Raw genomic sequence first — 27,752 nt, forward strand, 5'->3', positions numbered from 1 at the left:
ATCTTTGGGATTGTTTGAAGAACTACATGCTAGTAGATTTTGTGGGTATTTTGATCAAGGCAGAATAGAAACTCTTGTGAAGAAAAGATATTACTTTCGGGCATACTTGAATAGTGATATTTTTCGCTTTCTACAGAAATTTCTAGTATATCAAATGGCCAAGGGAGGAGTCCAAAGTGCAGCTTTGTTTTCCAAAGTGGTTCACTTGAATGGAGTTCTCGAGTTCCTCATTTCAGATCATGATGGAATTTTTTTTGGTGCTTGGAGAATACTTTGGAAGCTCTTAAGCGGCTGATTGCAATTCTTTAGTGCTTTTTATTCTCAATTTGATGGTCACTCAGAAGTTATGAATAGATTTCTTAGGAATTTGTTGAGAAGTTCAGAAGGAGAGCATCCAAGGAAATGGGAGTTTATTATTCCTCAAGAGGTGAAATCTCCTTTTGATGTTGTTCATGACAGAAATCTAATTCATGCTATAGTTCTCTTAGCCTTCTTCAATCAAGTGAAAGTAAGTATGAAAGCTGATGCTCATAGAAGAAGTTGGGAGTTCAAAGGGGGTTACTTGCTTGTGTTTTACTTGTACAAAGAAAGATTCCTGGATGGTATTTATAAGAAGCTCTAGTAAGGAAAGTTTGGCTCATGCAAAGTGTTGATGAAGTTGGATGAAACAATTTGGGATGATCTAAATTTAAACTCGAGAACGAGTTTCTCTCAAAAGGGGGAGTCTGACACCGGAGTAAAGTGATAGCCACAAGCAAGGTGGCATAAGGAATGTCCAAATAAGCCTACAGCCCAATCTAATTAGATTCTTAAGTCCAACCAAGTTGATTTTCAAGCCTAGCAAATAAGGCCATTATTTTGATTGGATTTCCCAACAATTTCAAAAGATATTTAAGTCATTTTCTCCCAGAAGTGAGAGCATTTATTTTGGGTTTTTTTCGTAGAAATATTTAGCCTTTATGTTTTAGTTCTCCTAGGCATATAAGTTATTTATTTTGTTTTTAGTTTCTATAAGTCAAATTTGAATATGGTTTTGAAAATGTAATGTTTTAAATGCTATTTTTGTTACCCTATGCTTAGAGAACTGTTCTAAGTATTATATAAGTCATTTTGCTGGATTGAATAAAATCATATTATAGAGTGTATTTCCACGTTATATAACCTTTGTACTTTAGAAGATAGATTTCTTCTTTAAAACTTTTATCACTTGAGTGGATTCTTTTGGGTGGCAAGTTTCAATTTTTGTATCTCATTGAGTGATTCTGTATCTCATTGAGTGATGATCCAATTCAATTATGTATCCTTAACTAAATTCCTTTGGGTTGTAATATCTATATTCCTTTGAATTTGTTTTAGTGGTGAGCTTATCAATCCTTTTAATTCCCCAGTTTTTTTTTTTTTTAATAATTCCATATAACGCACAAAGTATGAAAAATATATGCATCCACCCTTCTCTCATTTATCATATCGGATAAATTTGAGTTGCCCTGTACGATTTTGGTATCATAAGAGGGAATTTTACAAAATCAAGGGCCCCTTAGGCCTCCTCCCTCTGCCCTAGGCCAATAGCCAAGGAGTCTATCATTTTAGTAATACTACCCCCATAATAGAAATCCTGAATTTTAGTCCCACATCTCCCACGTGTTGTAAAAAGAAGAAAAGAGGTAAATGCCAAAAATAATTGAACTAAATAATAATAATTCAAAGAAAATTAAGTAGTATAAAATTACTTAGTTATATCAAGTGTAACTTTAACCAACTTAGATAGATTCAAATTACATCTGATATAATTTTAAAGAATATTACCCCATCTAATAACTTTTTATTTGATAAATAATTAAAAAATCTAATAATTGAATTACGTATTCTCTATATTCTTAACACACATGCCATATTTCAAATTAATTAAACATTATTTACTATTTGATCAATAAATTCATCTTTTATACATAATTTTAAACTAGAAAAACTTGCACTTCGAATATTTAATTGATAATCTAGTCATTGATCTTTAATTGTTTTGAAATTTTGTAAGCAATAAGAATATACAAAGAGAATGTAATTCATCAGTAAATTTGTCAAAATTTGTATCCAATAAAAAAATATTGAGTAGTGTAACATTATTTAAAGTTACATATATATATATATATATATATATATAACAAAATTATTTACAACTAAAATATTTATATATATATATATAACAAAATTATTTACAACTAAAATATTTTTCCTTTCCTCTAATTAATCTCCGATTATGAAAAATCACAGGGCCAGGAGATACAAGGATGGTATCAAGGAGCCAGCAAGACGCTATCAAAGAAACACGCCATATAATCAACTCTAAATATACCATCAAAGAAACACGAAAAATAATCAACTCTGAATATATGCCGGTACAATACAATTATTGTAAATTTCATCTCTAAATTGTGGGGGGGGGGGGGGGGGGAAATGCATTTCTAGAAATGAATATATATTGACTGGAATAAATACATATAATTACAACTCTTGAAGTGGGAATGGGATTCTACTAACAAGATCCCCAAGCAGTTTCCTTTTCCTTTTACTTTCACATTTTTCCTTTTTTTTCCTTTCTTTTTTTCTCTCTCCATTTTACTTTCTGGAAGTGAACACAGGTGATGCTGCTGAGGACATCTTATCATCTATACTGTGAGGAAATACATGGGAAGGGCTAAACGAGATTCAAGCACAACCAAAACATCTACTTAAAGAGAAAAAACTTGGTGTCACCGGTTCTGGCTCTGGCTCTGGCTTTTTGAAAGGAAGATGCTTGAAGAAGGCTTTCACTGCTCCAGTCACACCGTCCTCGTTTTCCATGGCCTTTGCAAGTTCAACTGCACGCTCTTTCACCTGTAATGATTCTTAGGTAAGTGCATCACGTGCTAGTTTACACGTTCTAATCCATTGAGACTATATCACAAGTACCACAAGCTTTCACAAATTAATTTACACTACAGAAAAGACGAGAAATTCTGAATAGCTTTTCTATTTTTGTCATACACCAAATCTAATCTTACTTCTACATCAAGTGAAAAACACAGTTGTAGCAGGAAAGTTAGATTTACTTTCCAGTTACCAATTTAAAATGAAGTTGGAAACCGAAACTAATATACACATCCATGAGAACCTTTACATATAGGTTAACACAAATGTGAATTATAAATTTCATGCTCTAAAACAAGCGTGGTACTCTTGCCACCTAACCAAAGCTCCTTGTTGGGGAATTCAAGTTTTAGTACTCAATAACAAATGTGAATTATAAATTAAATGCTCTAAAACAAGTGTGGTACTCTTGACACCTAACCAGAGCTCCTCATTGGGGAAGTCGAGGAGTTTTAGTACTCAAGAGTCAAGACTGTTAAGAGGTAACCAGCTATTATGTCATCCCCATCAATCAAACTGAAGATAAAAGAGGAGGGAAGGGGGAGAGAACCTACAGTTGCATTTACATGTTCTATATTCAAGATGAGTATAAAGTAAGAACTTAATTACTTTGTAGCTATGGTCTACCCTAGAGCAGCTAGATTAACTTTTTGCATGCTGCCTACGATGAATTTAGTTTTACAAGCCAAAACATATTCTACATATAGAATATTTCTTAATCAAGGCACCTTTACCAGATGCAAATTTGGATAACACTGTGTACCTTTTTCAGAAATAAAGAATTACCTTGGGATCTAGCATAAAATTTATTGCGTCAACCAACTTGGGAAGAGTAAATTCATCAATAGGAATGGGTGGAGGACCTACTCCTCTTGCATTGACTCGGTCTCCCCAGAAAGGTTGGTCACCAAAGAAAGGCACGATGGTTGTTGGGCACTATATAAAAACAAAAAAACGAAAAACAAAAAGGATCACAATAAGCCGGAAACCAATTACATGGAACTCAAAGCATCTCGAACACGGTTAGCTATTAAGACATTACTGCAGCTCTAAGACCAGCAGCTGTTGTTCCAGCACCTCCATGATGCACCTGAAAGCAACAAGGGAAAAAGGGATTAAAAAAAATTGCCTACTACATACTAGAAGAATATTGAAAACGAAGAGCAAACAAAAAAACCAGGCCAACAGCTGTCAAGCCTGAGCATGGCCCTAAAAAAAACTTTGGCATTGTAAACCTTGTCTGGGCCAGGTTAATTTGGGCCATTGTCATATCTAGGACGCTTCTGTATTTACAGATCTAGAAATGAAAAAACTATAAATATTTATGCCTTACCACAGCCTTGCACTGTAAGAATAGCCAGTCATGAGGGCAGTTGTCCAATAAGTATATGGAGTCCTTTGGTTCTGCCACTGGAAGGAAGCAAAATTTAGCCAAATAAACCAGAATACACAAAAGATAACATAAGAACCAAACAGAGCTCTTTAAAATGGTAAATAAGACTTACAATCCCCAAGTCCACCCCAACCTTTGTTAATGATGCCCCTCTGTTTAGTGATTTCCAATGCCTCCACAATAATTTGGGTCATTTTCTCAGGCTCTTCAACAGGCTGACATAAAAATAAATAAATGTATAGAAAGTTCAGGAAAGATAAAACTCTATCCAAAAGAGGAGACATAAAACATATTTCAGAAAGAAGTCAAGTGCAGAAAGCTAGCAACTTAATAAATTCACATATCATGACTGTCCTTTTGGAGAATCAATTCTCACATGTAGGAACATCCAAATTCAACTAAGGTTATTTTATGACTCCTGTCTAATAAAATATGATATTTAACTGAGTGGAGTTAGACTTCCATGAAAAATAAACCTTAAAAAAAAAAAAAAATCACTATTTGCATGTCAAGTTAACAAACAAGTTGGTTGTACAATATAAAGCACGAAACTGATTTAATATCCTGTTTAAAACAAAATGGACTAGTTCAGTTCCTGTAATGAATCCAACATTACATTCTATAATAATGATACCAACAACAACCAAAAAAAAACTGGAGGAACAATAATAATAACAATGCATAATTTATGATTTCAACACATGCAGTAGTCATTTAATCAAAGAAATTTGGACCCAAGGTCCTCTTTATCTAGTTTTCTCAATCATTTGATGCTCATAAGTTTCATGTTAAAATCACATTGCCACTTGGGAAGATGCACCAAAGGACAGCACGATTTAAATTTCTCTACTTCAAAGATCATGGCTACGAGAGACTTGGTAGAAAAGCTTACACTTTAAAAATATAATATAAAAAATGAAAGCAAAATCAAGGCAGCAACGCAACAACAAAAACAGAGCATTCACTGAACTACTGAGGGTTTGCTCCATGAATTTGTCATCACAAGTCCACCCAGCCCCATGCCATTATCATCTTCACTCAAACAATGGGTCATCATGCCAAATCATTTGAGCCCCAACCCAATTTCTTTTGCCTTTTATTTACTGGGGTCTTATGGTCTTCATCTAAACCAAATCATTCTTTAATGGTGCATGAATATTTCCTATACATCCTTGTGGGCATTGTGCTGTCAACTTGATTTTTTTTTTTATAATAAGTAAATAAGCAATTTTATTAGACAAAACAAAAGAGACTAGGAGTTCATGATAATGAACACATGGGAACAGAAAATACAAAGAGGTCATAAAGGAAGTCTAAGAGAAGCTAGGAAAACAAAAAAGGATGAACAATCAGTGAATCCCCAGCTCCTGGACCAATCATAGAGGGTACGGTGTAACACAGATTTTAACTGGTCCAAGGAGCTCCCAGAATTTTCAAACGAGCAGCAGGGTTCCATTTCTTCCAAATAATCCACATCACACATCCCGGAATTAAATTCCAAATGTTCAAACCATGCTTCCCAAAAGGCATGGGCAACATCACAACACAGCAAGAGATGGTCTACTGACTCTCCCTCCTTTCTACACATACAGCACTAATTTGCTAAAGGCAGACCCCTCCTCATAAGATAGTCCAAAGTAAGTATCCAATTCCAAGCAGCTGCCCACACAAAGAAAGCAACTCCCCTGGGAATTTTAGAGGTCCAGATACCCTTCCAAGGAAATGGGGAGTTAATACCCCTAATTTCCTATAATGAGTGCAAATATCAAACTTACCACTTCCTCTAGACACCAACACAGCCTATCATTTCCCTCACATCTTGGAATCCAAGAAAGGTCCATTGAGCGCCTATTGGTTTTCATAATAGATCCAAACACTTTGCAAGAATAAACTCAAAGGAATTGATGCGGGCCTACACAAGCGGTGGAGCATGTGGTTTAATTCAATGTAAAGCGAAGAACCTTACTGGGGTTTGGCATGCCACAAATCCTCTTGAAAGAGCAAGGTGCCTTTGGGAACATGGACACAAGTGGCACATGGCTATCGTCAGCCGATGCTGTAAGGTGTTAGGTTAAGTCCCGCAACAAGCGCAACCCTCGTGTTTAGTTGCCATTGTTGAGTTTGGAACCTTGAGCAAGGGATATAACTCAGTAATAGAGTGCCTCCTTGACGTGGTGGAAGTCATCAAAACAAGCCTGATTATCCCTAAACCCAATGTAAGTTTTCTATTTTGACTTGCTCTCCCGTCATGATCGAATGAGAATGGATAAAAGGCTTATGGGATTGACATGAGGAGGTAAGGATGGCTATATTTCTAGGAGCGAACTCCAAGAAAATCTAAAGCGCATGGATACAAGTTATGACTTAGAATGAAAGACAATTCCGAATCCATTTTTATTATGAACAAGGAAGCTATAAGTAATGCGACTATGAATCTCATGGAGAGATCGATCCTAGCTTAGGATGAACGCTGGCGATATGCTTAACACATGCAAGTCGGATGAAAGTGGTGTTTACAGTGGTGGACGGGTGAGTAACACATAAGAACCTGCCCTTAGGAGGGAACAACAGCTGGAAACGGTTGCTGCTAATACCCCGTAGGTTGAGGAGCAAAATGAGGAATCCACCTAAGATGGGGCTCACATCTGATTAGCTAGTTGCTGAGGCTATTCTTACCAAGGAAATGATTAGTAGCTGGTCTGAGTGGATGATCAGCCACATTGGGACTAAGACACAACCCAAACTCCTATGGGGCAGGTAGCAATAGGGAATTGTCCGCAATGGGCAAAAGCCTGATGGAGCAATGCCGCGTGGAGGTAGAAGTGTATTTTATTTTATTTCCTAGAGCCAAGGTTATTATTGAAATTCAATAATTGGGATTTTCCAAATCATTTAGATTTAGGTTTCCTTAGTCAATTAAAATTAGTAAGCTAGCTGTTTACTAGTGCTTATGTAATATGATAAGTAGTTCCTTTTACTTGTAACAGAACGTTAGTTAGTTGATAAGATTGTTAATGATAAGTGCAATAGCCTATCAATTAGTTAGAGAAGTTTGTTAAGCTTTGGCCAATCTCATGGCAGCCACATGGTAGGTTCTTGTAACTAACTCAACAGCTTGCTTTTGTAACTATAAATAAGCAAGGTTGTTGTCATTGTAACTAGTTGAAATTGAATCCAAGAAATCTCTACCTGTAAGGTATTATTCCAAGAGTGTGTCTCTTGAAGAGCAAGTTTATTCTTTCTTTTCTCTAAGCAACTTAGCTTTCTAAAAAAGCCTTCCTTTTCACTAATTTTCCCCATCATAATTTGGTATTAGAGCTTGAGATCCATTTGGGAATTCAAGTTCTTTCTTGCCCTTTCTATTTTACAGCATAGCCTATTCGAGATTCAATCCTTGCACTCATCATCACAGAAGGGGGCAGCTTGCTGCCTTGACTGAGGAAGTAAGGAGAAGTCAATTTCATCGTCACAGAAGTGATGGACTGGTGGTGAACAATCTGAAGATGCTGATGCAGATAGCAACAACTTCAACAACGCATTTGGTCAATCTGTGAGAGGAAATCAGCAAGTGCCTGTGCAAGAACCAAGGCCAGGTCTTGTGCATTTGCAAGTTCCTCAAAGAGAAGAGCCAAAATGGGAGCCAAACATCAAAGTTGACCTTACAAAATTCCAAGTAAGCCTGAATCCTGAAGTATTTGTGGACTGGTTGAATCAAATCGAGAGGATATTTGAGTACTAAGAAGTCTAAGATTACAAGAAGGTGAAGTTGGTCTCTATCAAGCTGAGTGAGAGCTTCAGCCTGGTGGGAACAACTCCAAGTTCAGAGAATTAGGAGGGGTAAAGGAAAGATCCAAAAATGGTTCAAAATGAAGTGGAAATTGCAAAAGCAACTTCTGCCTTTCAACTATATGCAAGCTATCTACAAAAATGATTCTTGGTTGACCAAGTATAATAAGGGAAATGCAGCAATGTGTTTTTTTTTTTTTTGTTAATGCGGCATCTGATTCATCAAAGGCAGCCAATACATGCAAAGAAGAAGGTATAGCTTTAATCCTCGATAACACCTTTCTAGCACCCAAAGAAGATATGTTGATGACCGATGTATGATCAATATGAAGAAGAAGAAATGTGTGATAGTGTATTGATAATTGAAGACAATAAAGGAGAGGAGTGCATTCAAGAACCCGTATATGATCAATAAGTGGAAGAAGTAGATGCTCATATAGATGAAGAAGAGGATTGGTGAACAAGACTGTGATTTGACTACAAGAGTGATTGGTGAAAAAGAAAAAGATATTTCAGGTTTGGGAATTCTGAAGTTGCAGGCTTATATCCAAGTGCCAGACAGCAGTCTTATGATGAAAATTCTTTGTCTGATCTAATGTCTGGGTCAATTTATGGCCTAGCTTCCCATGCACCTCCATTGCTTCAACCTGTTGGAAGTCAAAAAGACATGGCTGTTAATGAGCCCAAGCTAATGAGCTCTATATATTTGTACCCATCTGCTGTCCATGATGATTCTGATTTGAGCTCAAACTTGAATAAGAATGACCATACATTGATTGGGAATCCAACCGAAGATGCTTTGTTTATGAGAGAGTTTTCTCTCCTAGATGCCGACTTTGTTAGTTACCCTTATCAGAAGGTTGAGAATTTGGGCTTTGGAGGATCTGTTTTTGAGAAGTCAAATGTTAAAGATAGCACATCAGAAAATCTAAATTTCCCAATTAAAAGTCATGAAAAAAATCAGCTGGAGTCAGTTATTGGGGAAGATGTGAATGAGACTATTCATTCTCATGTCCAGTCTTCCCAAAAATGTGTGATAGTGTATTGATAATTCAAGACAATAAAGGAGAGGAGTGCATTCAAGAACCCATATATGATCAATAAGTGGAAGAAGAAGTAGATGCTCGTATAGATGAAGAGGAGGATTTATCATTAGTAACAAACGTCTTGCAAGTTCCAAAGAAAGAAATGGAGGATGAAGAGTGGCTTAGAAGAAGTAGTTACGAGGATATGGTGTCACTAGAAGTCTTGAACAATCTTGAATCAAAGAATCAAGAACAGCCCCAACCACAAAAACTATCTTGCTTCAAGAAAGGAGGTGAAGTTAGAGATTCAAGAAAGTGTTTAGTGTTCTTAATTAATGACTTTCAAGATTATGTTCTTTGTGATGTGACAACCATGGATGTTTGCCATCTCTTACTTGGGTGTGAAAGATCATGTCCATATCAAACCATTCCAGGTGGAAGGAGCAACACATTCAGCTTATACAAGAAACAAGATTGTTGCACATTGCAACCAAAGAAGGGGAAAGCTAGCCCCAAACCATTAATCAAAATGAAAAAGGATGGATGCAAGAGCGTCTACGTGGCTGCTTTCACCTGCAGCCTGTACACAAAGCAGCAACAGCCCTTAATCTCTAGCATGATGCAGCAGCTTGATACAATAACTAACAAGAATGCAGATCAGTGGAACTACCAGATCATGCGCACATTTCCTAAAACTTCAATATGCATCACTTGCTGCCCTATCATGCACCAAATCAACTTACAACTAGCCACACTTGAGGACAAGTGTGTTCCAAAGAGGGATAGTCCAGATGCAATTCATTTTTTTTTTTTTTATAGGTAATCAGAAAACTATTATTAATGAGAAAAAAAGGAAGAGTACAAGTTGTTCATGATGATGAACAACAAGAAAATATAGAACAAACAACACAACAAAAAGAGAAATCGGGAAACTAAGCTAAGGGAAAGCATAAACTCAGTGATAGAAGAACAATCAGTAAAACCCCAACAACAAGACCACTCCAAAAGACTCCTTTGGCATAAAACCTTTAACTCATCCAATGTCTTCTCAATGTCCTCAAAAGGAACGACGATTTCGTTCCAACCACACAATCCACATCAAGCACCCTGGAACCAAATTCCAAATGTCCGAATTATGTTTCCCAAGCCACTGATGCCAACAAGATAACAAACCCGCCACTGAACCTGGCATAACCCAATGAATCCCAAGCCTGAAGCATAAAAGTCCAAGGGGAATGAGTAACAGGACAATGAAGAAGAAGATGGTCTACCGACTCCCCATCACAACAACACATACAACACCAAGTAGCCAACGGGCGACCCTTAAGCATTAGATTATCCAAAGTGAGGATCCGATCATGTGCAGCTGTCCACAAAAAGAATGCCACTCGTCTAGGAATCTTTGGTTTCCAAACACCCTTCCAAGGAAACAAAGAATTCGAAGCACCCCGAATTGCATGGTAATAAGACCGGATGTCAAACTTACCATCTCCTTTTAGCCGCCAACCAAGAGTATCACTCCTATCACCTCGATAAATACGAGTTTGGATAAGCTGGAATAGAGAATAAGATGCAGCTAGCTCCCAATCTTCAAAAAGCTCTATAAAACCTTAAATCCCATACTCTAACAGTTCCTCCTTCTAGAATCCACAAAACCTCAGAGATACAAGCATCCTTGATAAGCTACCTGTTTACTAGTGCTTATGTTGTATGATAAGTAGCTTCTTTACTTGTAATAGAAAGTTAGTTAGTTGATAAGATTGTTAGTGATAAGTGCAATAGCCTATCAATTAGTTAGAAAAGTTTGTTAAGCTTTGACCATTCACATGGCAGCCACATGATAGGTTCTTACAACTAACTCAACAGCTTGCCTATGTAACTATAAATAAGCAAGGCTACACTCATTGTAACTAGTTGAATTTGAATCCAAGAAATCTCTATCCGAGGTATTATTCCAAAAGTGTGTCTTTTGAAGAGCTAGTTCATTCATTCTTTTCTCTAAGCAACTTATCAATAATAAAACTAGTGTCAGGGTCAATCACCTAAAACGCACAATCACCAGCCGTACATCTTTTAGAAATTTATAATCAATTGATCTTTAAAAGAAAATCTAAGTTCAACACATACTAAAATATTTCAATTTTTCGAATACTGAATGGTAGAACAACAATTGCATTGGTAATCCCATACGAAGAGGAAAATAGTTAGAAAAGTGATCAAGTAAGAAATACTTGTAAAACTCAATTGATACAACTAATCCTTAAATGGTGAGCGCTACTTTTGAGAATTATTCTAGCATCCTAAGTCCAAGGACGTGCTTAGAATCTCCATTTCCAACATAGTTCTAAATAGCCAATTAGCTATAGTTCAAACAGCACCCCTTCCCCTTGTTAGTGCATGGTGGAAGGTGAGGTCATGGGTTCAAGACCTATTGATGTCCACAACAAGTTGATTATCTAATGACTCAACTTTGGCATATATAATGAATTGATTATTCATTATGACAGTTTCAACAGTGAGATTTACCACTATATATATATTTAAGAGGGAATATATAAATTAATGAGAAAAATAGGAAGTCAAACTCACAAGACTACCAAATCCTATATAAATAGGCTTGTCACCAGCTTCGAGCCATTTTACAAGTGATTCAGGAGGTTCATAATTTGATGCAAGATCAAGGAAGCAAAATCCTACCACATCAACCTTAGGACCCCAATCTGCAAACCAAAAACACAACATACAGATATCACATGCTTGCATCAAAATTCATGTCTGCTCATGTTGCAATGATTATGCAGAATATGTTGTTTCAATAAAAGTAATTGCTGACTCACTCAAACAATAACAAAAGGAAAATGGAAAAAAGAACCAACAAGATTGCATCGAAGAACATGGATTTTTTTCAAAAAGTCAGTCAAAGAACATGCATATACCAATTGATTGAACTATTTCCTAAAAACCCTTGATCCAATTACTCTTGGGAGAACAATAAGGGTACATTTGGTATGCTATAATAAATTCAGGAATGGAATAGTTATTCCATTGCAATCATTGTTCAGTATTTTTGTTTCATTTTCATTACAAGGAATAGCAATTACTTATTAATAGTTATTCATTAAATGTGGAATGGTTATTCCTTACCAATAGGTCTGTGATAGCTATTCCTTAGTCACATGATATCTCAAAAAATAAAATTCCCCCAAAAAAAAACATAATTGGCTCTGAAAAAAAAAATTGCTTCTCTCTCATAATCAATTTATATTATGGTAAGAAATTTAATTTTTAAAAAAATTTACAAACTCTTTTTTATAATGCATTAATTTAAGTTTCAAATATGTATTAACCTTTTTATGAAACATGTATATTATATATATAAATATATATATATATATATATATTAATGTGTACCTTATAAAAAAAAAATTAATCAAGCAGATGCATGTGTCGTTTATTAGAATCTAATATTTAAGAGAGATGCTGTCTTTTTTTTTTTAATATTAATGGAGATAACAATGTTAACAAACGACATTGATATTAATTATAAAATTATTTAATTTATGCATATTGAATGATAAGTGGGACCAAAGCTGTGAAATGCAGACTCAGTGTTGTATTCCTGTGTTATCACCAAACATATGGATAGGAATAGTTTTTTCAATGCAACTTCTTATATTCCTTGTAATACTTATTCCCATTCATAAGTAATTATCATTATAGTATACCAAACGCGCCCTAAGTGAAAGAGAGCAAAATGGAATAAAATACGCAAATAGCACTGTTGCACACACACCACAAGGCTACTCAGGCCAGCTACTTTTTTATTGAATTTGTTTCCCAAAAGATAGAAAGCTACCATCTTATGGCTATGTTTAACCAAGATTTCTTTTCTTCCAGAATCATGTATAAGTTGTTACTTAAAATACCAGATTGAAAAACCACATGTTTGTACAATTTTCATGGGAACATGGAATAAACAAATTATGTTCTTTAACCTGAAATGGTAACAGATGGATCCCGTATTATATGATTGGAAGTGGAATAAAACATGATTGAAATCAAAAGCAACCACCTTTTGGTTTAGGAACAAGGTGAGGACTCCATATATATCCATGTGGAATATCAGAATCAGAGCCCTGTGAACCACTTAAGTATGTTACAGGACGAAGCTTCAGCTTTTTCTTCCTAACATCATTGATCATATCCCGAATTCCAAGCCAAATCAAGGAGTCGACAATTTGATATGACAGCTGAAAAAGGGGGGGAGGAAAGCATGGGGCCAAAAGTGAAATTGCTACATAATTGGAAAAGGTGGTGAAGCTACAGAAAAATTGGGGAGGAAAAATAAATGACAACAAAAGGAAATAAATCAGTAGACTCACCCTATATCCAGCTTGTTGCTTCACACGGGACAAAGGATGTGGAAATTCACTAGTTGGCCTGGTATGAAAAAAGTAAAACATATACAATGCAGTTCAAAATTTTCCCATTACACTACATTAACAACGTGTGACCAGTACAATCCATGAAGAAAATATGAACTGAAAACCAGAAAACAGTTAAAAACAATACATAACTCAGTAAGATTGCTTTACCCAGACAAGACTTACGTCCATGGCATCGTGAAAAATATATGAATTGGTACTTTTAGTGCCTCTGCCACATGGGTATGACCTAAAGAAGTATTTATAATGGTTACGAGGAGAATAAGAAACAAGGAAATATAAGCTTAAGTTGAATTAACTGTTGGACATTAAAAAACAATCAGGTGCCACCACAATCAATTTCCATCCAATGGGGAGAAAAATAACAAATTTTAGCTTAACCTTGGTAAAACCAACATATCATCAACATTTATGTTTAGAAATTCACAAAATTCAATTTAAATCATTTTGAAATGAATCTTAAATTCAATCAGGTTGAGATTTATGTAAAAATAAATAATAAATAAAAAAATTGGCTTCAAAGTTCAAATTCAAGTTATTACAAAAAAATTTACATTTTGAAATCAGAATTTAAAAAATTTGGAACTTTTATGTCCTCCGTGGCAATTCAGGCCCCAAGTCAACTAAATTGTTTAAAACGTGTAACTTTCTCCACAAATGGTTTTATTATTTTATAGACTGTTTGCATGTAATGCCATTTTCCTTTTTCTCTACTATGAAGAAAAAAAAAATACAGTATTACAATCTAAAATGTACAAAGGTAAATTTAATAGGGAGAGGATTTGCTGCATATTGGGTTAGGTGGCAGCAAAAAATAAGTGAAAAGTGTCTAAGGGTCCACCTGGTCATGTGCATTGCACATGACCCATTTGGTGGCTACATGCTTTGGACATCTAATAAGTCATTAAAATACCACATTATTAAATGGGGAGAGGATTTGCTGCATGGGTCATGTGCAATGCCCATGACCAGGTGGACCCTTAGACAGTTGTCACTTATTTTTTGCTGCCACCTAACCCAATATGCAGCAATTGCTGCATACTGGTATGCAGCAAATCCTCTCCCAATTTAATAATGTGGTATTTCAATGACTTATTAGATGTCCAAAGCATGTAGCCACCAAATGCGAACTTCTTTGAATGAACTATTTTCTAAGTTCCTCCTATATAGTTCATTCTTCCAAATCACTCCCATCACCAAGAAGCCAAGGAAACATTTGTTAGCCCTATGATTCCAAAGAGGATATTACCTTTACAACTAATTATGCAATAAACAATCCAAACTTTTTATTCATTTTTTTTTGCCAAAGTTATTAATCCTTCCCAACATTAATTAAAAACACATTAATTTCATTAAAAAATAAGAATTCATGATCAGAATCGAAACCTAACTTCGATATAAAAATGATTGGGGACCACAAAAGATATTCTTGTGAAATAAATGCAAAGACAAGATCTTTTTAAGATTGGATGGCCGAGTTTGGAAGTATTTTCTTTTCCTCCTTTAAAATTTCTTAATCTTTTGTATTTCTAATTATAATTTTAGGTGAACCCTTTTTAACACCCTGTTTACCTGAGGACTCTTGTAATAAAATTTATTATTCAAATAAAAGAGAACGTTCACAAACAGATGCAAAAGTGACAAGATCTAACCATACGCTGGGGGATTGGCAATGATTGCATCTGCTTTAAAGGCAACACCAGAATCAATATCAGGGTCTCTGCAAGCTGAAAGTAAAGAATAGATAATTTCCTTCATTTGATTTCGTTGAATAGGTATCTCAGAAGGCCCCGATGGCAAGAATCCTTTATTTTTCACCATATCTATTTGACAAAAGAACTTTGGAATTAGTACAGTTAACAAATGTCTTTCAAGTTCCAAAATTAATATCAAATGAAACATATCACCATCACAATAATAATAATAATAATAATAATCTTGTAAATAATCTCAAACCCAGCAGTTTTGTTGGGTTGATATATTGTGCAAATTCATAATAATGATAATAGCAAGAAAATTTTCTATTGGTTTTGTTGTGTGCGTGTAAGTTGATATATTTTGCTTATTCATAGTAAAATACTATTACGAGCATGAATAATAATAATAATAATAATAGTTGTTGGAATTATGGTTAAGTGATTAAATTCAACATTTCCTAACAGCTTAAAACTTTTAGGGCAATCGGTAATTTAACATGGTATTAGAGCAAGAGGTCTTAGGTTCAATCCCTATCTCCACTCTACCTCCCATTTAAAGTGTCAAAAATCCCACGTGAAGGGGAGTGATAGAATTATGGTTAAATGATTAAATTCACAATTTCCTAATAGGTTAAGCTTTTGGGACTCTTAAAAACAAGAAAAAAACAATATAGAGGAGTGAAAGCAACCCTTAACATTGTCAATATAGATATATATATATATATATATATATATATATATAGACTAGAAGTTAGGGTTAGCCCTACATGGGCTTACAACATAACTAGCCTCTTGGGCCATTATATCAACATAAACCCAATACTTAACACTCCCCCTCAAGTTGGAGCATATTCTGGTATAGGTCCAGCTTGTAACACATAAACTCTTAACAACTTCTACAGTGCCAACTTGCTTGAAGAGGCTGAACAACAATGTGAACTGGCCAAAATTGAAGCTAAACCGACCAAAAAACAATATGAACTGGCTGAAGCCTTCAATTCCAAACAGGTAACCAAAAAGAGTTTTTATAGGGGTTAGGTTATCCTTATCATGGATAAGGGGACAGCCAAAACCTATACCCAAACAATAAAAATCATTAAAAATATCTGAATAGAGAATAGCCAAAACTTGTACCCAAACAACTCCTTATCCACCAAACCAGTTTTATCCCTATCCGGGATTAAGTTATCCTTATCCTAGAAAGGCAATAGCACACATCATAAACCAAACAAGGGTATTCCTTCTCTACTCCTACCAACAACCAACATTAGCGGCTTCAAAACTCACTAGTGACCACTACACTGGCAACCAACAAAACCGGCGGCAAGAACCACCAAGAAACCCACCACTAAAACCATTGGAAACTACCGAGGGACCGGGAAAAGGCCACCATGACATCCGACGAGCACCTACATGACCATAAAACCAACAGGACAAGCTGAAACCCAATGAGTACAGGATCTACCAAGAATGCTCCAAAAACAAAAGGGCCAACAAGAAATGGCGAGAACACCAAAAACAACCAAGATCAGTGGAGGATGGTGGGAAACCACCACTGATCAGCCAAGAACAGAGGCCAACCACCGAGATCTACTAAGTTTGGTTGTGAGTCAAATATGTTTCTTCAAGCCAGATTCGCAATGAAGACAGCCACAAGTGACAGAAACAAGGCAAGAAGACGAGAACAACCAACAATGGTAGCAACAAAAAACTACCAAGATTGACCAACCAATGAGAACAACCAACAACTCCAATCTGCTGAGAACAACAACCAACAACAACTACCACAACCACACCAATAGCAACCAACAACAATCATCAGCAACAACACAAACTTAGATCTGAAGGTTGCACAAGCAACCAAACACTGAGAACAACAGTAACAACGAGCAAAAGCAACTGGCCACAAGAAAATGGCTCTAATACCATGTAAAAGACGAGAATAAAATAATATAGAGAAGTAGAAGCAAGAAAGAGAGAAGAACACAACCCTAGTAGATACATCTTTCCTTTATACTCAAGTCAACGATTACAGTGAACCCTTAATAGGGTATATTTAGAGACTAGAGCTAGGATTAGCCATATATGGGCTTGCAACATAACTGGGTCTCTTGGGCCATTACATCAACATAAACTCAATACTTTAACAGGGACAATCGGTAATTTAACATTAGTAATAAAAATTTCTCCAAATGGCTCTTCTTTAGACAGGCTCTCTACAATATCAAAAAAAAAAAAATAGTAATTAAAAATTTCTATTAGTTTTGTTGTGTGTGTGTGTGTGTGTGTGTGTGTAAGTTGATATATTCTGTTAATTCATAATGGAATATTCTTATGAGCATAAAATGTCATCTAAATCTAAATAACTTGACAAGTATATTTAAAAAGAAGCAATGTTATAATAAAAGTGAAAGCATCTTAAGAGTGTTCCTCAAACATGCCACAAAAACACCACTAAAGCAACTTATGTGTCAAGCACTTAGTGAAAGCCATTTCCCAATTAGTGCTTCTCAATCTCAAATAAGAGATATGTAACTACTTTGAGCCATTTCCCAACTAAGAGATATCTAACTACTTTGACAAGACAGCATAGAGTCATAACAAGACCACATGAGATCACCAAGATAATTCCAAAATAGATAGTGCATTTAGGTACATACAACCAGCAAGAACTTTCGGATCCCCTCCTAGAGGGTAAAACTCCAACCCAGCAGTCAAGACAAACTCTTTGAAATTTGAATGAGTTGCTAGTCTAACACGATGGCCATAGTCCTGCATGGGAAATATTCTTGTAAATGATCTCAAATTACTTCTAGCAATATCTTGAGTGGCCAACATATATATATATAAATATAAATATATAGACATATATGAAAACATATAAAACTGAACATTGAATTTTATTCATGTATTCTTCTTATCTTTGATAAAAATGTAAGCACAAATCAACATTAAAAGTGCTTGGAAAGAAGGTTCTACTCAATGTAACCAAAAGCAAAGGTGTCACCACTGTACATGAAGTATTTATTACTCATTCTAACCAAAAAACTTCAGTTTTTTTTTTTTTTTTTTTGGGTAAATTACAAAAACCTCCCTTGAGGTTCGGGAGAATGACACTCTACCCCAAAAAAGGGAAATGACACTCCTCCATTGAGGTTTGAAGGAAATCAATACATTAGACCTTCCATTAATAACAGTGATAGAATACCAAAATAAAGATTCCATATCGCTTAGAGGACATGCCATTGTCAACAGAGATGAGATCAGGCAGAGATGATGCAAAGGCCAAGCTAGAGAAAATCATTATGATGGAAGAAATCAATTGAAGACAACAGTCACAAGAAGTTTAGATAAAAGAACATGATTGCAATACTAAATTCTTTCATCGGTTGGCTAACTCACATAGATGACACAATCATATTGGTTAGTTGCAAGTGGAGGGGAAAAACACTAATGATCAAGAAGGATTAGGAAGGAGATTGTAGAGTTTTATAATGGGCCATACATAAAGTTGAATACGTGGAGGCCACATTTAGATGGTGCATTTCAGTGCTCCAGATTCAGCTTCAACTTTTGAAGAGGCTGAGATTTTCCAGGCCCTTACAAGTATTAATGGGGACAAGGCACTGAATCCAGATGGCTTTACAATGACTTTTTTCCAGGCATGCTAGAGTGTGGTGAGGGATGACATAATAAATTTTTTCAACTACTTCCATGCCAGCGGTGGCTTTGGGAAAGGTCTAAATGCTACATTTATTGCCCTTATTACTAAAAATATAGGGGCAGTGAATATGATAGGTGGAAGACTATTCTGAGGGAGCTTAGCACCCAAAATGTTTTTATTCATGGGAGACAACTACACTGTGTCTTGATTGAATGTTTGGAATGTAGGCTTAGGGAAAGAAATCTTAGGGTGCTTTGCAAACTTGATTCAGAGAAAACCTATGACTTGAATTTCTAATATCGGTTTTCAGTGCTTGTGAATGGGACTTCGATTGACTTTTTTGCGAGTCCCAGGGGTTTGCGGCAAAAGTCTCCACTTATTTTTGTTTTTATGATGGAAGCTTTGAGTCTAATGTTGTCAAGGGCGGAGGAAGGAAGTTTCTTATAAAGGTTCTCAGTATAGGCAAACACATACGATGAAGATATCACATTTTCTTTTTGCAGGTGACACTCATTGTGTGTTGCAATGCTGAAACAATTGCAGTATCTTTGTTGTACTCTACTCTTTTGCTTTTTGAAGCAGTCTTTGGGTTGACCATAAATCTAGGTAAATCTGAAATGGTCCTTATGGGAGAGATTGAGATTATGGGTGTACTAGCGGATATCCTTAGATGTAAAATTCCGGCCTTACCTCTGAAATATTTGGGCCTGCCTCTAGGGGTGATTCAAAGCTTAACTATTTGGGATGGCATTCTTGAATGTATGGAGAAGCGATTAGCAGTGTGGAAGAAGATTTTTCTCTCAAAAATGAGCAGGCTTACATACTTTATGTCCTTATACCCTCTTCCAACTAGTGTGGCTTATCATAAAGAGAAGATTCAAAGTGATTTCCCATGGGGTGGTTTGGCAGATGTCTTTAAATTCCATCTTGTCAACTGGGATTTATGTTTTTATGCCATTTGGGTGGAAAGTTTGGGGATTAGATGTTTGATGATTTATAATCAAAGGCTGATAGGGACATGATTAGCATTTTGGAGTGGAGATAAATTTATCATGGTGTAGGGTGGTTGCCACTAATATGGGCTTTTGCAGGATGGTTGGTGCACAGCTCCTGATAGTGACCTATGGTGTGAGTCTTTGGAGGTATATTAGTAAGGGATGGCCACAAACTATATTTGTGAAGTTTGAGGTAGAAACAGGGGATAGAATTGAGTTTTAGCATGATCGTTGATGGGGGGATGGGCTCTTTAAGGATTGTTATCCAGAACTTTTTCAAATTGCTAGAGATAAAGAGGCAAAGGTGTCAGATTATTCAAAAGTGGCAGGTGGTATCCATCATTGGCACTAAATTTTTATTCAAGCAGCACATGATTGGGAATTGGAATCTTTGGACTCGTTTCAGGATTATTTGTATTCTGTTTGGTTCTGCCCGCTTCAGGAAGATAGGATGATCTCGAGTTTGGCCAAGGCTCTGGGCTGTAAAGTTTGCACCTTTTACTGTGCTTTGCAATCAGGTGGAGATTTATCCTTCCCCTGGCATGCTATGTAGAGAGCTAAATCTCCACCTCGGATTGGCTTCTTTATGTGGATGACCATGAAAGGCAAGCTCCTAACAACGGATAGTTTGAAGAAACAAAGCATTGTTATTCCAGATTGTTGTAGCATGTGTATGTCAGATAGGGACAATCAATCACTCATTTTACATTGTTGGGTGGGTAGAGAACTATGGGGCTTCCTATGGTGTCTGCTGGGGTGTTTTGGGTGATATCTAGATGGATATCAGATTTCCTCTGTGTTGGGCTGGTCTTGTTGTTAAAAAGGATAAGTTGACGATCTAGCATGTGATTTTGATTACTACTATTTGGAGAGAGGAATTTTCGTATTTTTTCTCAGTAGCCAATCTTAAATCGCAATTTTTGAGCGGTCTGTTCGCATGGAACCCGGCTCTCTCCTTTCTCTGATTGTGGTTCTGATTTGCTGTCTTTTTTAGATAGCATGTTTCTCTCTTAATTTATACTCTCTTTTGTTTTCTTTTTTCCTTTTTTCTTTCTACCTCTTTAGTATATTTAATGTAAACTGTGACCACACTTTTTTCTGTTTTGTGAGAACTATGGGGCTGCTTTACTGATCCAAAAAGAATGTAGATTTGTATGATCATGTACTCAGATCATTTTTTTTTCCTGGTTCTACTCTATACATTACAACCGAGTTGATACAATGAGCTACCTGATCAAACTTTGAGCTGCTATATTTTATCTTCAATGTCCAATTTAGGTTTTAAAGTAGCAAAATCAGACATTAACCAAATAAACTAAGCAGCTAAATGGTTCCTAGATTTTTCTTGTTCAGTGTAATTTTCAATCTCTGTAACCTGTACCTTGCCATGTAAGTCAGCCATTGTCCATCCACATTTCATTGTATTCCATGTCTGATGTCCATTTTTTACACAAGAAATCTCTAATCCAAAGGCCATCAAGTATTGTATTTTTCCTCAGATGCAATTATCCTCTTTTTGGATAGATTACCTACTTCCAAGAAAAAAAACTCCTATCAGCACTGGGTTACAAGTCCCAACTAAATACAATTGAAAGAAGCACCTTATCTTACACAATTAGACTCTTCAGATGATGCTCCCGAGATCTTTATATGTTTGGCTCTCGGTCACCCAAATCGTGATTCTTCTCTTATTTTTCTCTTCTTCTTTTTTTCTTTTTTCTTTTTTTTTTTTTTTTGTGTTATAGTTTCTTCATGTTGTTTCTTCAAGAGAGGAGAAAAAATGATGACCCATAAGCTCCATTACATTTAAAATAAGGGCCATAAACTAAAATATAAAATAGTTGGAAAAAATGTTCAAAAAACTAAATGCCCAATGAACTATTATGCAAAACATAATCACTGTATATGGTGGATTATTTATTGCTACATTGTGAGGTTACTTATGCTTTGTGGAGTGAAGTTTTTAACATGTTTGGCGTCCAGCGGCTGTTGCCTCTTAAGGGTAACAGCCCTATTATTTTGGTGGAGGAATTGATTTGGGAAGCATTCTTCAGATGTTTGAAATTTAGTGCCTTCATGTCTTATGCAGTTCGTGGAAGGAACACAACTCTCTCATGTTTAATGACTCTGAAAGATCCTTAGATCCATTGAAATCATTATTAATTCGCACCTTATTTGAGTGGTCGAGCTTGGGGTTTTGCACATTGTACTTCTATATTTAAATTTCATTCTTCTCTTAGCTTTGGTGGTTGATTCATTGTAATTGTTTGAGTCTTTGTGTTCATCATCGGGAACATGAAGAAATTCTCCTTATCGACAAGGCTTTATTACTTATCAAAAAAATAACACAATCAGATTGTAAACATGTTTTTTTTATTTGGAAGCTACAACCACGCCCTCATCCTCCACACTTGTGAGAGGAGGAAGTGCCATTTGAGTCCAGCTCATTGGCTAAAGTGTACAAATATTCAAAATTTATGAATTCCAAACCTTAGCAGATGTATACCATTCTTTTTCTCTTTTTTGATTTTTTAAAAGAAATATTTAATATATTTGAACAACAAGTTAGATATGTAACTGATGATATCAAATTTCATTTAGGGTCCGTTTGGTTGGAGATGAAACAAGGAGAATGGAAAATAGAGGAGAGAAAAGTGATTTTATGGGTGTTTGGTTGGAGATAAGGAGAGGATGGAAAATTGGTGGAGCCTAGGTGTATTCTCCCCTGGCCCACCAAAATTGTATCTCTCCAATTTGGGGAGAAAATAGAGGGAAGAGGAATAGTTGCAGTCAATAACTGAACTACCCCCTCCTCCTTTTACGTGTTGGAACTGCTGGTTGCCTTTCTTTCTTTCTTTCTTTCTTTTTTTTAACTTTTCTAGGCTGTGGGCGTGATAGTTCTTTCTTTTGTTTTAGTTTTCTTCTTTGCTTCTTTTCTTCTTTTCTTTTTCTTTTTTTCTTTTTTTTTTTTGCGGGGTTTGACTAGAAGTGAATTTTTTTTTTTTTTCTATGTATGATTTTTCTTTTTTAATAAATTTGGGTGATTGGCTTTTCTTTCTTTTTTTTTTGCCCACTTTTTGTTTTAATTGGGAATCATTTTTAACAAGGGTATATGAGTAAATTTATACAAATTCATTTTTTTCATCCCACTACTTTTCCACTTCCAACCAAACACAAATGAGAGAAATTAAAATCTCTTCTATCCTCCCATTTTTCCATCTCTCCTCCCATTATTCCAAATGGTTGCGGTGATACAAGATAGATGAAAATGCAATATGGTGAAAGGTGATAGATTTCAGGTACGGCTCTACTCAAGGGAGTTGGTGTCCTGACAAGGTTAGGGAGCCTTATGGGGTGGGTTTGTGGAAGAATATGGGACAGCTCCTTACATTTTGTTAGATGTGTTGCTTATGTTGCTGCGATGGGGAATCAGTGGACCACCTTCTTCTTCATTTTAAGTTCTCTCCCGCCTTATGGGGTGAAGCTTTTACAGTGCTTGGGATCCAGTGGGTAATGCCGAGGTCAATTAGCTCTTTTTTCTTTATTTGGAGAAACTAGTTTGGAAAGCATCTTTCAACCATTTGGAATATGGTCCAGGCGTGTTTAATGTGGTTAGTCCAACAGGAACGTAATGCCCGCATTTTTGAAGACAAGACAAGAACATTAGAACATCTAAAATTTCTCCTTTTTCGTACTCTGTTTCTTTGGGCTCGTGTTTGGGTGTGTACAAATTGTACTGCTGTATTTGATTTTTTAGTTTCTATTTCCTTTACCTCTTGTTCTTTTTGTTGTTGTTTTCTTGTTCAAAGTGTTCACCATCGTGAACATGATGTTCAATTTTTTCTCAATAAAAGTCTTATTACCTATCAAAAAAAAAAAAAAATAGTGATGGCTCTAGAATTGGCTTTTGGCTTAATTTGTGAAGTGGCATGAGACTACTATTAATTAGAGATATCCTAATCATTTCCTAATTGTTAGGGACTAAGAGATTAAGGTAGCGGATTATCTAGATTATACAAAGGGCTGCTTTTATCGAAATCCTCTTTTCATTGGAGCAATTAACAATTGGGAACTAGAATCTATGGCACAATTACTAGGTATCACATATGCTACAAAGATTTGATGTGGGGAGGCAGATAAATCGGTATGGATCCCATCAAAAAATTAAGGCTTCCAGGTGAAAAGCTAATACAAGGCTTTAAGAGAAAGAGGAAATTATTTTCCTTGGTAAAGCATTTGGAAAGTTTGTGCACCGCAAAGTGTGTCTTTCTTCTTGTGGTGAGTGATATTAGGAAAGACTGTGACTACGACAAATCTAACGAAGCAAGAGAGCTTTATTATAGAGTGGTGTGTGTAAAAGATAGTAAGAAATTATGGCTCATCTTTTCCTCCATTATGCAATGGCTAAAGAATGCCTCTGGTTTTCTACTTGTTTGGTGTTTCTTGGGTAGTTTCTTACTCAATGATGGGAGTTATTATCATCTTTGGATAAAGAGAAAAGCTCACTGCTTTGAGGGGAAAGTGCTAAACTCAATGAAGTTGAAGTTCTTAGTTTTGAAACCCAATGCAAAGCATGTTTCCAACATTTTCCACTTAAGTTTTTAAGTCTGCTAAGAGTTTCTTCCTGATAAATCTTTTTAGGGTAGATTACATGAATTTGGCATGCGTATAACTAAGCTATGGTTGTATAGCAATCATAAGGTTTAGACCTACATTGCACTTTTCTGCAAAACTGGCATAGCTAACATGTAATCACATCAAAATCATACCAGTAATGGTCCAAAGCCTAAAAGATTGTAACCTATCCACAAAAAGAAATCTTAAAAGATTGTTCACAAATAATATATACATAGAATAACAGGACAATAAGCTTGTGAAGATTAGAAAGTCTCAAAACCTGCAAACGTTTTCCAATTGCAATAAACGGCTGAACATCTCCACGTGTACCCACAATAAGCATTACTACTTGCAATGGTGGTATGTACTGAAGGTCTGTTGCATCAAGAGGCTCATCATCCACAGTATCAGTGCTAGCACCCACAGAGCGAACACCAATATCTTGGGGTTCAACATCAGCTGGAACTTCAAATTCTACAGTTCCATCATCTTTTACTGTAGCTATTCTATTCAAAAGTTTTAGCTGCACAATTCAATAAAAGATCCAGGTCACACTATAATGGGGGGAAAAATTTTGAAGCAACCTGACGTAAAATTCACCTTCTGCTGGACAGAAATTGTCTCGTCAAAAATTTGTGCTGCTTCTTCAGCAAGTATATTATGATGTCTATGCCTCTCAGTTTTTGATCTTTCCAACTTAATTGGACCCGCAGATTCCAGTTTGTCAACGTTTAATATCTCAATTGGCAAGGTGTTTACTTCAGAAAGATTCTGGCTAGCATCCCCTGAACGAAGAAAACTACAATATGCATTAATATAATTACAAAAGAATTAAATAAAAAGTCCCAAATATCTCTCTCTCTCTCTCTCTCTCTCTCTCTCGGAAAGAATAATTTTATTGAAAAGAGACTACTTCATGAAGAAAGACATGAAGAAAAAGTACTATCTGTAAGATCCAAAGCAAAGGACCACTCATCAAGAGAACTAATGAAAGCCGCTAGCAATTAAGTTGACGTGCACTCCACATCTTCAAAAGTGTGTCGATTTCTTTCCCTCCAGATAATCCATAGCACACAAAAGGGAACAAGGTTCCAAACAGCTGACAAACAATTAGATCCCCCAATCCGCCATCCACATAATAAATCAAGAACCTTCTCCATACACACGAAATCCCAAACGTCTGAATAACATAACACCATAAGTCAAAAGCCACACTGAAATGTATTAAACGGTGGTCCACAATCTCCCCATTGCATCAAAAGCCACACTGCAATGTATCAAAAGGTGGTCCACAATCTCCCCATTGCATCCACGCATATAACACCAACTCACCATTGCATAACCCCTCTCTTAATAAGGTTATCACAAGTAATAATTTTCCTCCCAATCCGCTGTCCACACAAAAATGAAACTCTACAAGGAGCCTTAATCCTCCATATGGTTTCCCAAGAGAAAGACACAGAAAATGAAACCCAAAAGGTCTCAAAAAAAGATCTCACAGTGAAATCCCCATTACTCCTTAGTTTCCATCTCATCTGATCTTCCACCTCCCAAGTAAGAATATAAGATTCTAGCAAATGGAGGAATGAAGCAACCCCATCGATCAGCCAGACATTATAATTTCTCATGAAACCCACAATCCAACTCCTCCTACCCCCCGTCCCCCAATACCCTCTCTCTCTCTCTCTCTTTCTCTCTCTTTCTCTAGCTGATGAAACGCACAAATTGTTACTAGAAAAGAGTTCCTACTAGCCAAAATAAAAAATAAACAAACAAAACAAGGCGCTTTTTTCTACACCACCTTATTCAGTTGTTTTTAGTTTAGTTATCTATTGTAACTTCTTTTCAAAAAAAATTAAATAAATAAATAAAAGTCTCAAAATTTCCCAATTCTATGTTAATGTTTCAAGAAAGAGACTCAGCTTTTGTGCCCTCTATTTTTCAATTCTTACTGAACAAATAAAATACGTCAAATTAGCAAAAGAAACTGTCTCCTCCAATCCTCCTACTTGCTTTCCCATTGCTATTCGATGGATTCTGTTATGCAATCATAGGTCAACTCCTTAAGCAACATCTGCTTTAATATTCAATTGCTTGACATTGTCACCTTATCGGGCATCTGAACTAGTTTTACAGTATAAGGTGAACAAGGAACTTCTAAACTAATGTCAAATGTGTACAAGCTGCATATGAGCATTAGAAGCTACAGTTTTAGAACGTTATGAGGTAGTCATAGTGAATATATGGCAGAAACAAAAGATCAGGCATATGCAATAGCAAGATTCCATGGCAGTTTTGTATCCTCCAATTTCAGGTATTTAGAAAGTTTTCTTCCTTAAGATGTTATAGTTCTTTGTAAAGTCTTGTGTGTTACAGATACCAAGGCCCAAAGTCGAATCCTACTTAGCGTGCAAGCAAAGAAATCCTAATTCTACTACTTGTATTGCAACAAGTCTTGTAATTCTAATTAGTCTAGAATTTACGCTACTAAAGTTAATTCCTATGATCTCTTTCATTTTATTTATATAACATACCTAGCAAAGCAACACAATTAGCAAATTTTTTTCAGTTCAACCATCTCAAAAGCAACACAATTAGCAAATTGAAGAAAATTAAGCTTGGCTTCCAAATTGCCCCTTCTAACTTATTATAGGCATTGATGAAATTTATAAGCAAGCATAAAAAATAAAAAGTAAGAAATGGAAAGTTGGACCTGAAGAGGTGGTGGTTGTGGCACTGGCACCGTTGTCGGTGGTGGTGGTGGTGCAGTTGAAGGAACCATTGTTGTCGAGTTGTTTGGTATTGGCAAACTGACTCTGACTCTTGTTGTCCATTGGAATTGGAATTGGAATTGGAATCCTCCTCCGATCCAGATCCGAACAACTAAACTAAATAAGCATCCACCACCACCGGACTCTTAGTACACGCCGTGTGTGTGTTGTAATTACTAATTACTACTACAATGGAGAATCAACTTTATTATCAATTTCCTTCTTTCTTCCTCGAATAAAGCGGCCGAGAAAGAGAGAGAGAGAGAGAGAGAAGGTGGGGAATTGGAAGGGTGTAGAGACTCTTCCTCTCTCTGTATATCTTTCTCTCTCTCTCTTTCTATCTACTCTCTACTCAACTCTGTAATCAAAGAGTACGGGACACGTATTACACTTGTTCTCCTCACTACTTATCATTATTTTTATTAAACCGCTCCCATCATTTTTTTTTAAGA

At 36.0% G+C, this 27,752-nt stretch overlaps 2 protein-coding genes across 5 annotated transcripts; one reads left to right on the forward strand and one right to left on the reverse strand.

Annotated features, from left to right (window-relative positions):
* Nucleotides 1–2,577: 2,577 nt before the first annotated feature.
* LOC115959279 (sterol 3-beta-glucosyltransferase UGT80A2) lies at nucleotides 2,578–27,702 on the reverse strand. Of its 4 annotated transcripts, XM_031077630.1 has the most exons (14): nucleotides 27,243–27,702; nucleotides 25,130–25,314; nucleotides 24,810–25,052; nucleotides 17,914–18,025; nucleotides 15,209–15,379; nucleotides 13,722–13,785; nucleotides 13,494–13,551; nucleotides 13,184–13,361; nucleotides 11,701–11,831; nucleotides 4,413–4,515; nucleotides 4,241–4,317; nucleotides 3,950–3,997; nucleotides 3,694–3,843; nucleotides 2,578–2,874 (listed from the first exon to the last, which is right to left on the reverse strand). In XM_031077630.1, the coding sequence occupies exons 1-14, from the start codon at nucleotides 27,361–27,363 to the stop codon at nucleotides 2,707–2,709; spliced, it is 1,809 nt and encodes a 602-aa protein (XP_030933490.1). In that variant the 5' UTR covers nucleotides 27,364–27,702; the 3' UTR covers nucleotides 2,578–2,706. The 4 variants fall into 4 exon arrangements, with proteins under 4 accessions (XP_030933490.1, XP_030933491.1, XP_030933493.1 ...); XM_031077631.1 differs by lacking the exon at nucleotides 13,722–13,785 and having other exon boundaries at nucleotides 15,214–15,379; XM_031077633.1 differs by lacking the exons at nucleotides 25,130–25,314; nucleotides 27,243–27,702 and adding an exon at nucleotides 21,294–21,441 and having other exon boundaries at nucleotides 24,810–24,878.
* On the forward strand, nucleotides 9,105–9,939 carry LOC115959280. The gene has a single exon (XM_031077634.1). The coding sequence runs from the start codon at nucleotides 9,275–9,277 to the stop codon at nucleotides 9,932–9,934; it is 660 nt and encodes a 219-aa protein (XP_030933494.1). The 5' UTR covers nucleotides 9,105–9,274; the 3' UTR covers nucleotides 9,935–9,939.
* Nucleotides 27,703–27,752: the final 50 nt, after the last annotated feature.

The sequence above is a fragment of the Quercus lobata genome, chromosome 9 (assembly GCF_001633185.2).
Source record: "Quercus lobata isolate SW786 chromosome 9, ValleyOak3.0 Primary Assembly, whole genome shotgun sequence".
NCBI classification, from domain to species: Eukaryota; Viridiplantae; Streptophyta; class Magnoliopsida; order Fagales; family Fagaceae; genus Quercus; species Quercus lobata.

Coding starts and splice junctions, on each gene's coding strand:
- LOC115959279 (XM_031077630.1), bottom strand. CDS start 27,363: ATGGACAACAAGAGTCAGAGTCAGTTTGCCAATACCAAACAACTCGAC. Junction 4,318..4,412: donor TTGGGGTGGACTTGGGGATT/GTAAGTCTTATT, acceptor GCTTCCTTCCAG/TGGCAGAACCAAAGGACTCC. Junction 3,998..4,240: donor TCTTACAGTGCAAGGCTGTG/GTAAGGCATAAA, acceptor TGTTGCTTTCAG/GTGCATCATGGAGGTGCTGG.
- LOC115959280 (XM_031077634.1), top strand. CDS start 9,275: ATGGAGGATGAAGAGTGGCTTAGAAGAAGTAGTTACGAGGATATGGTG.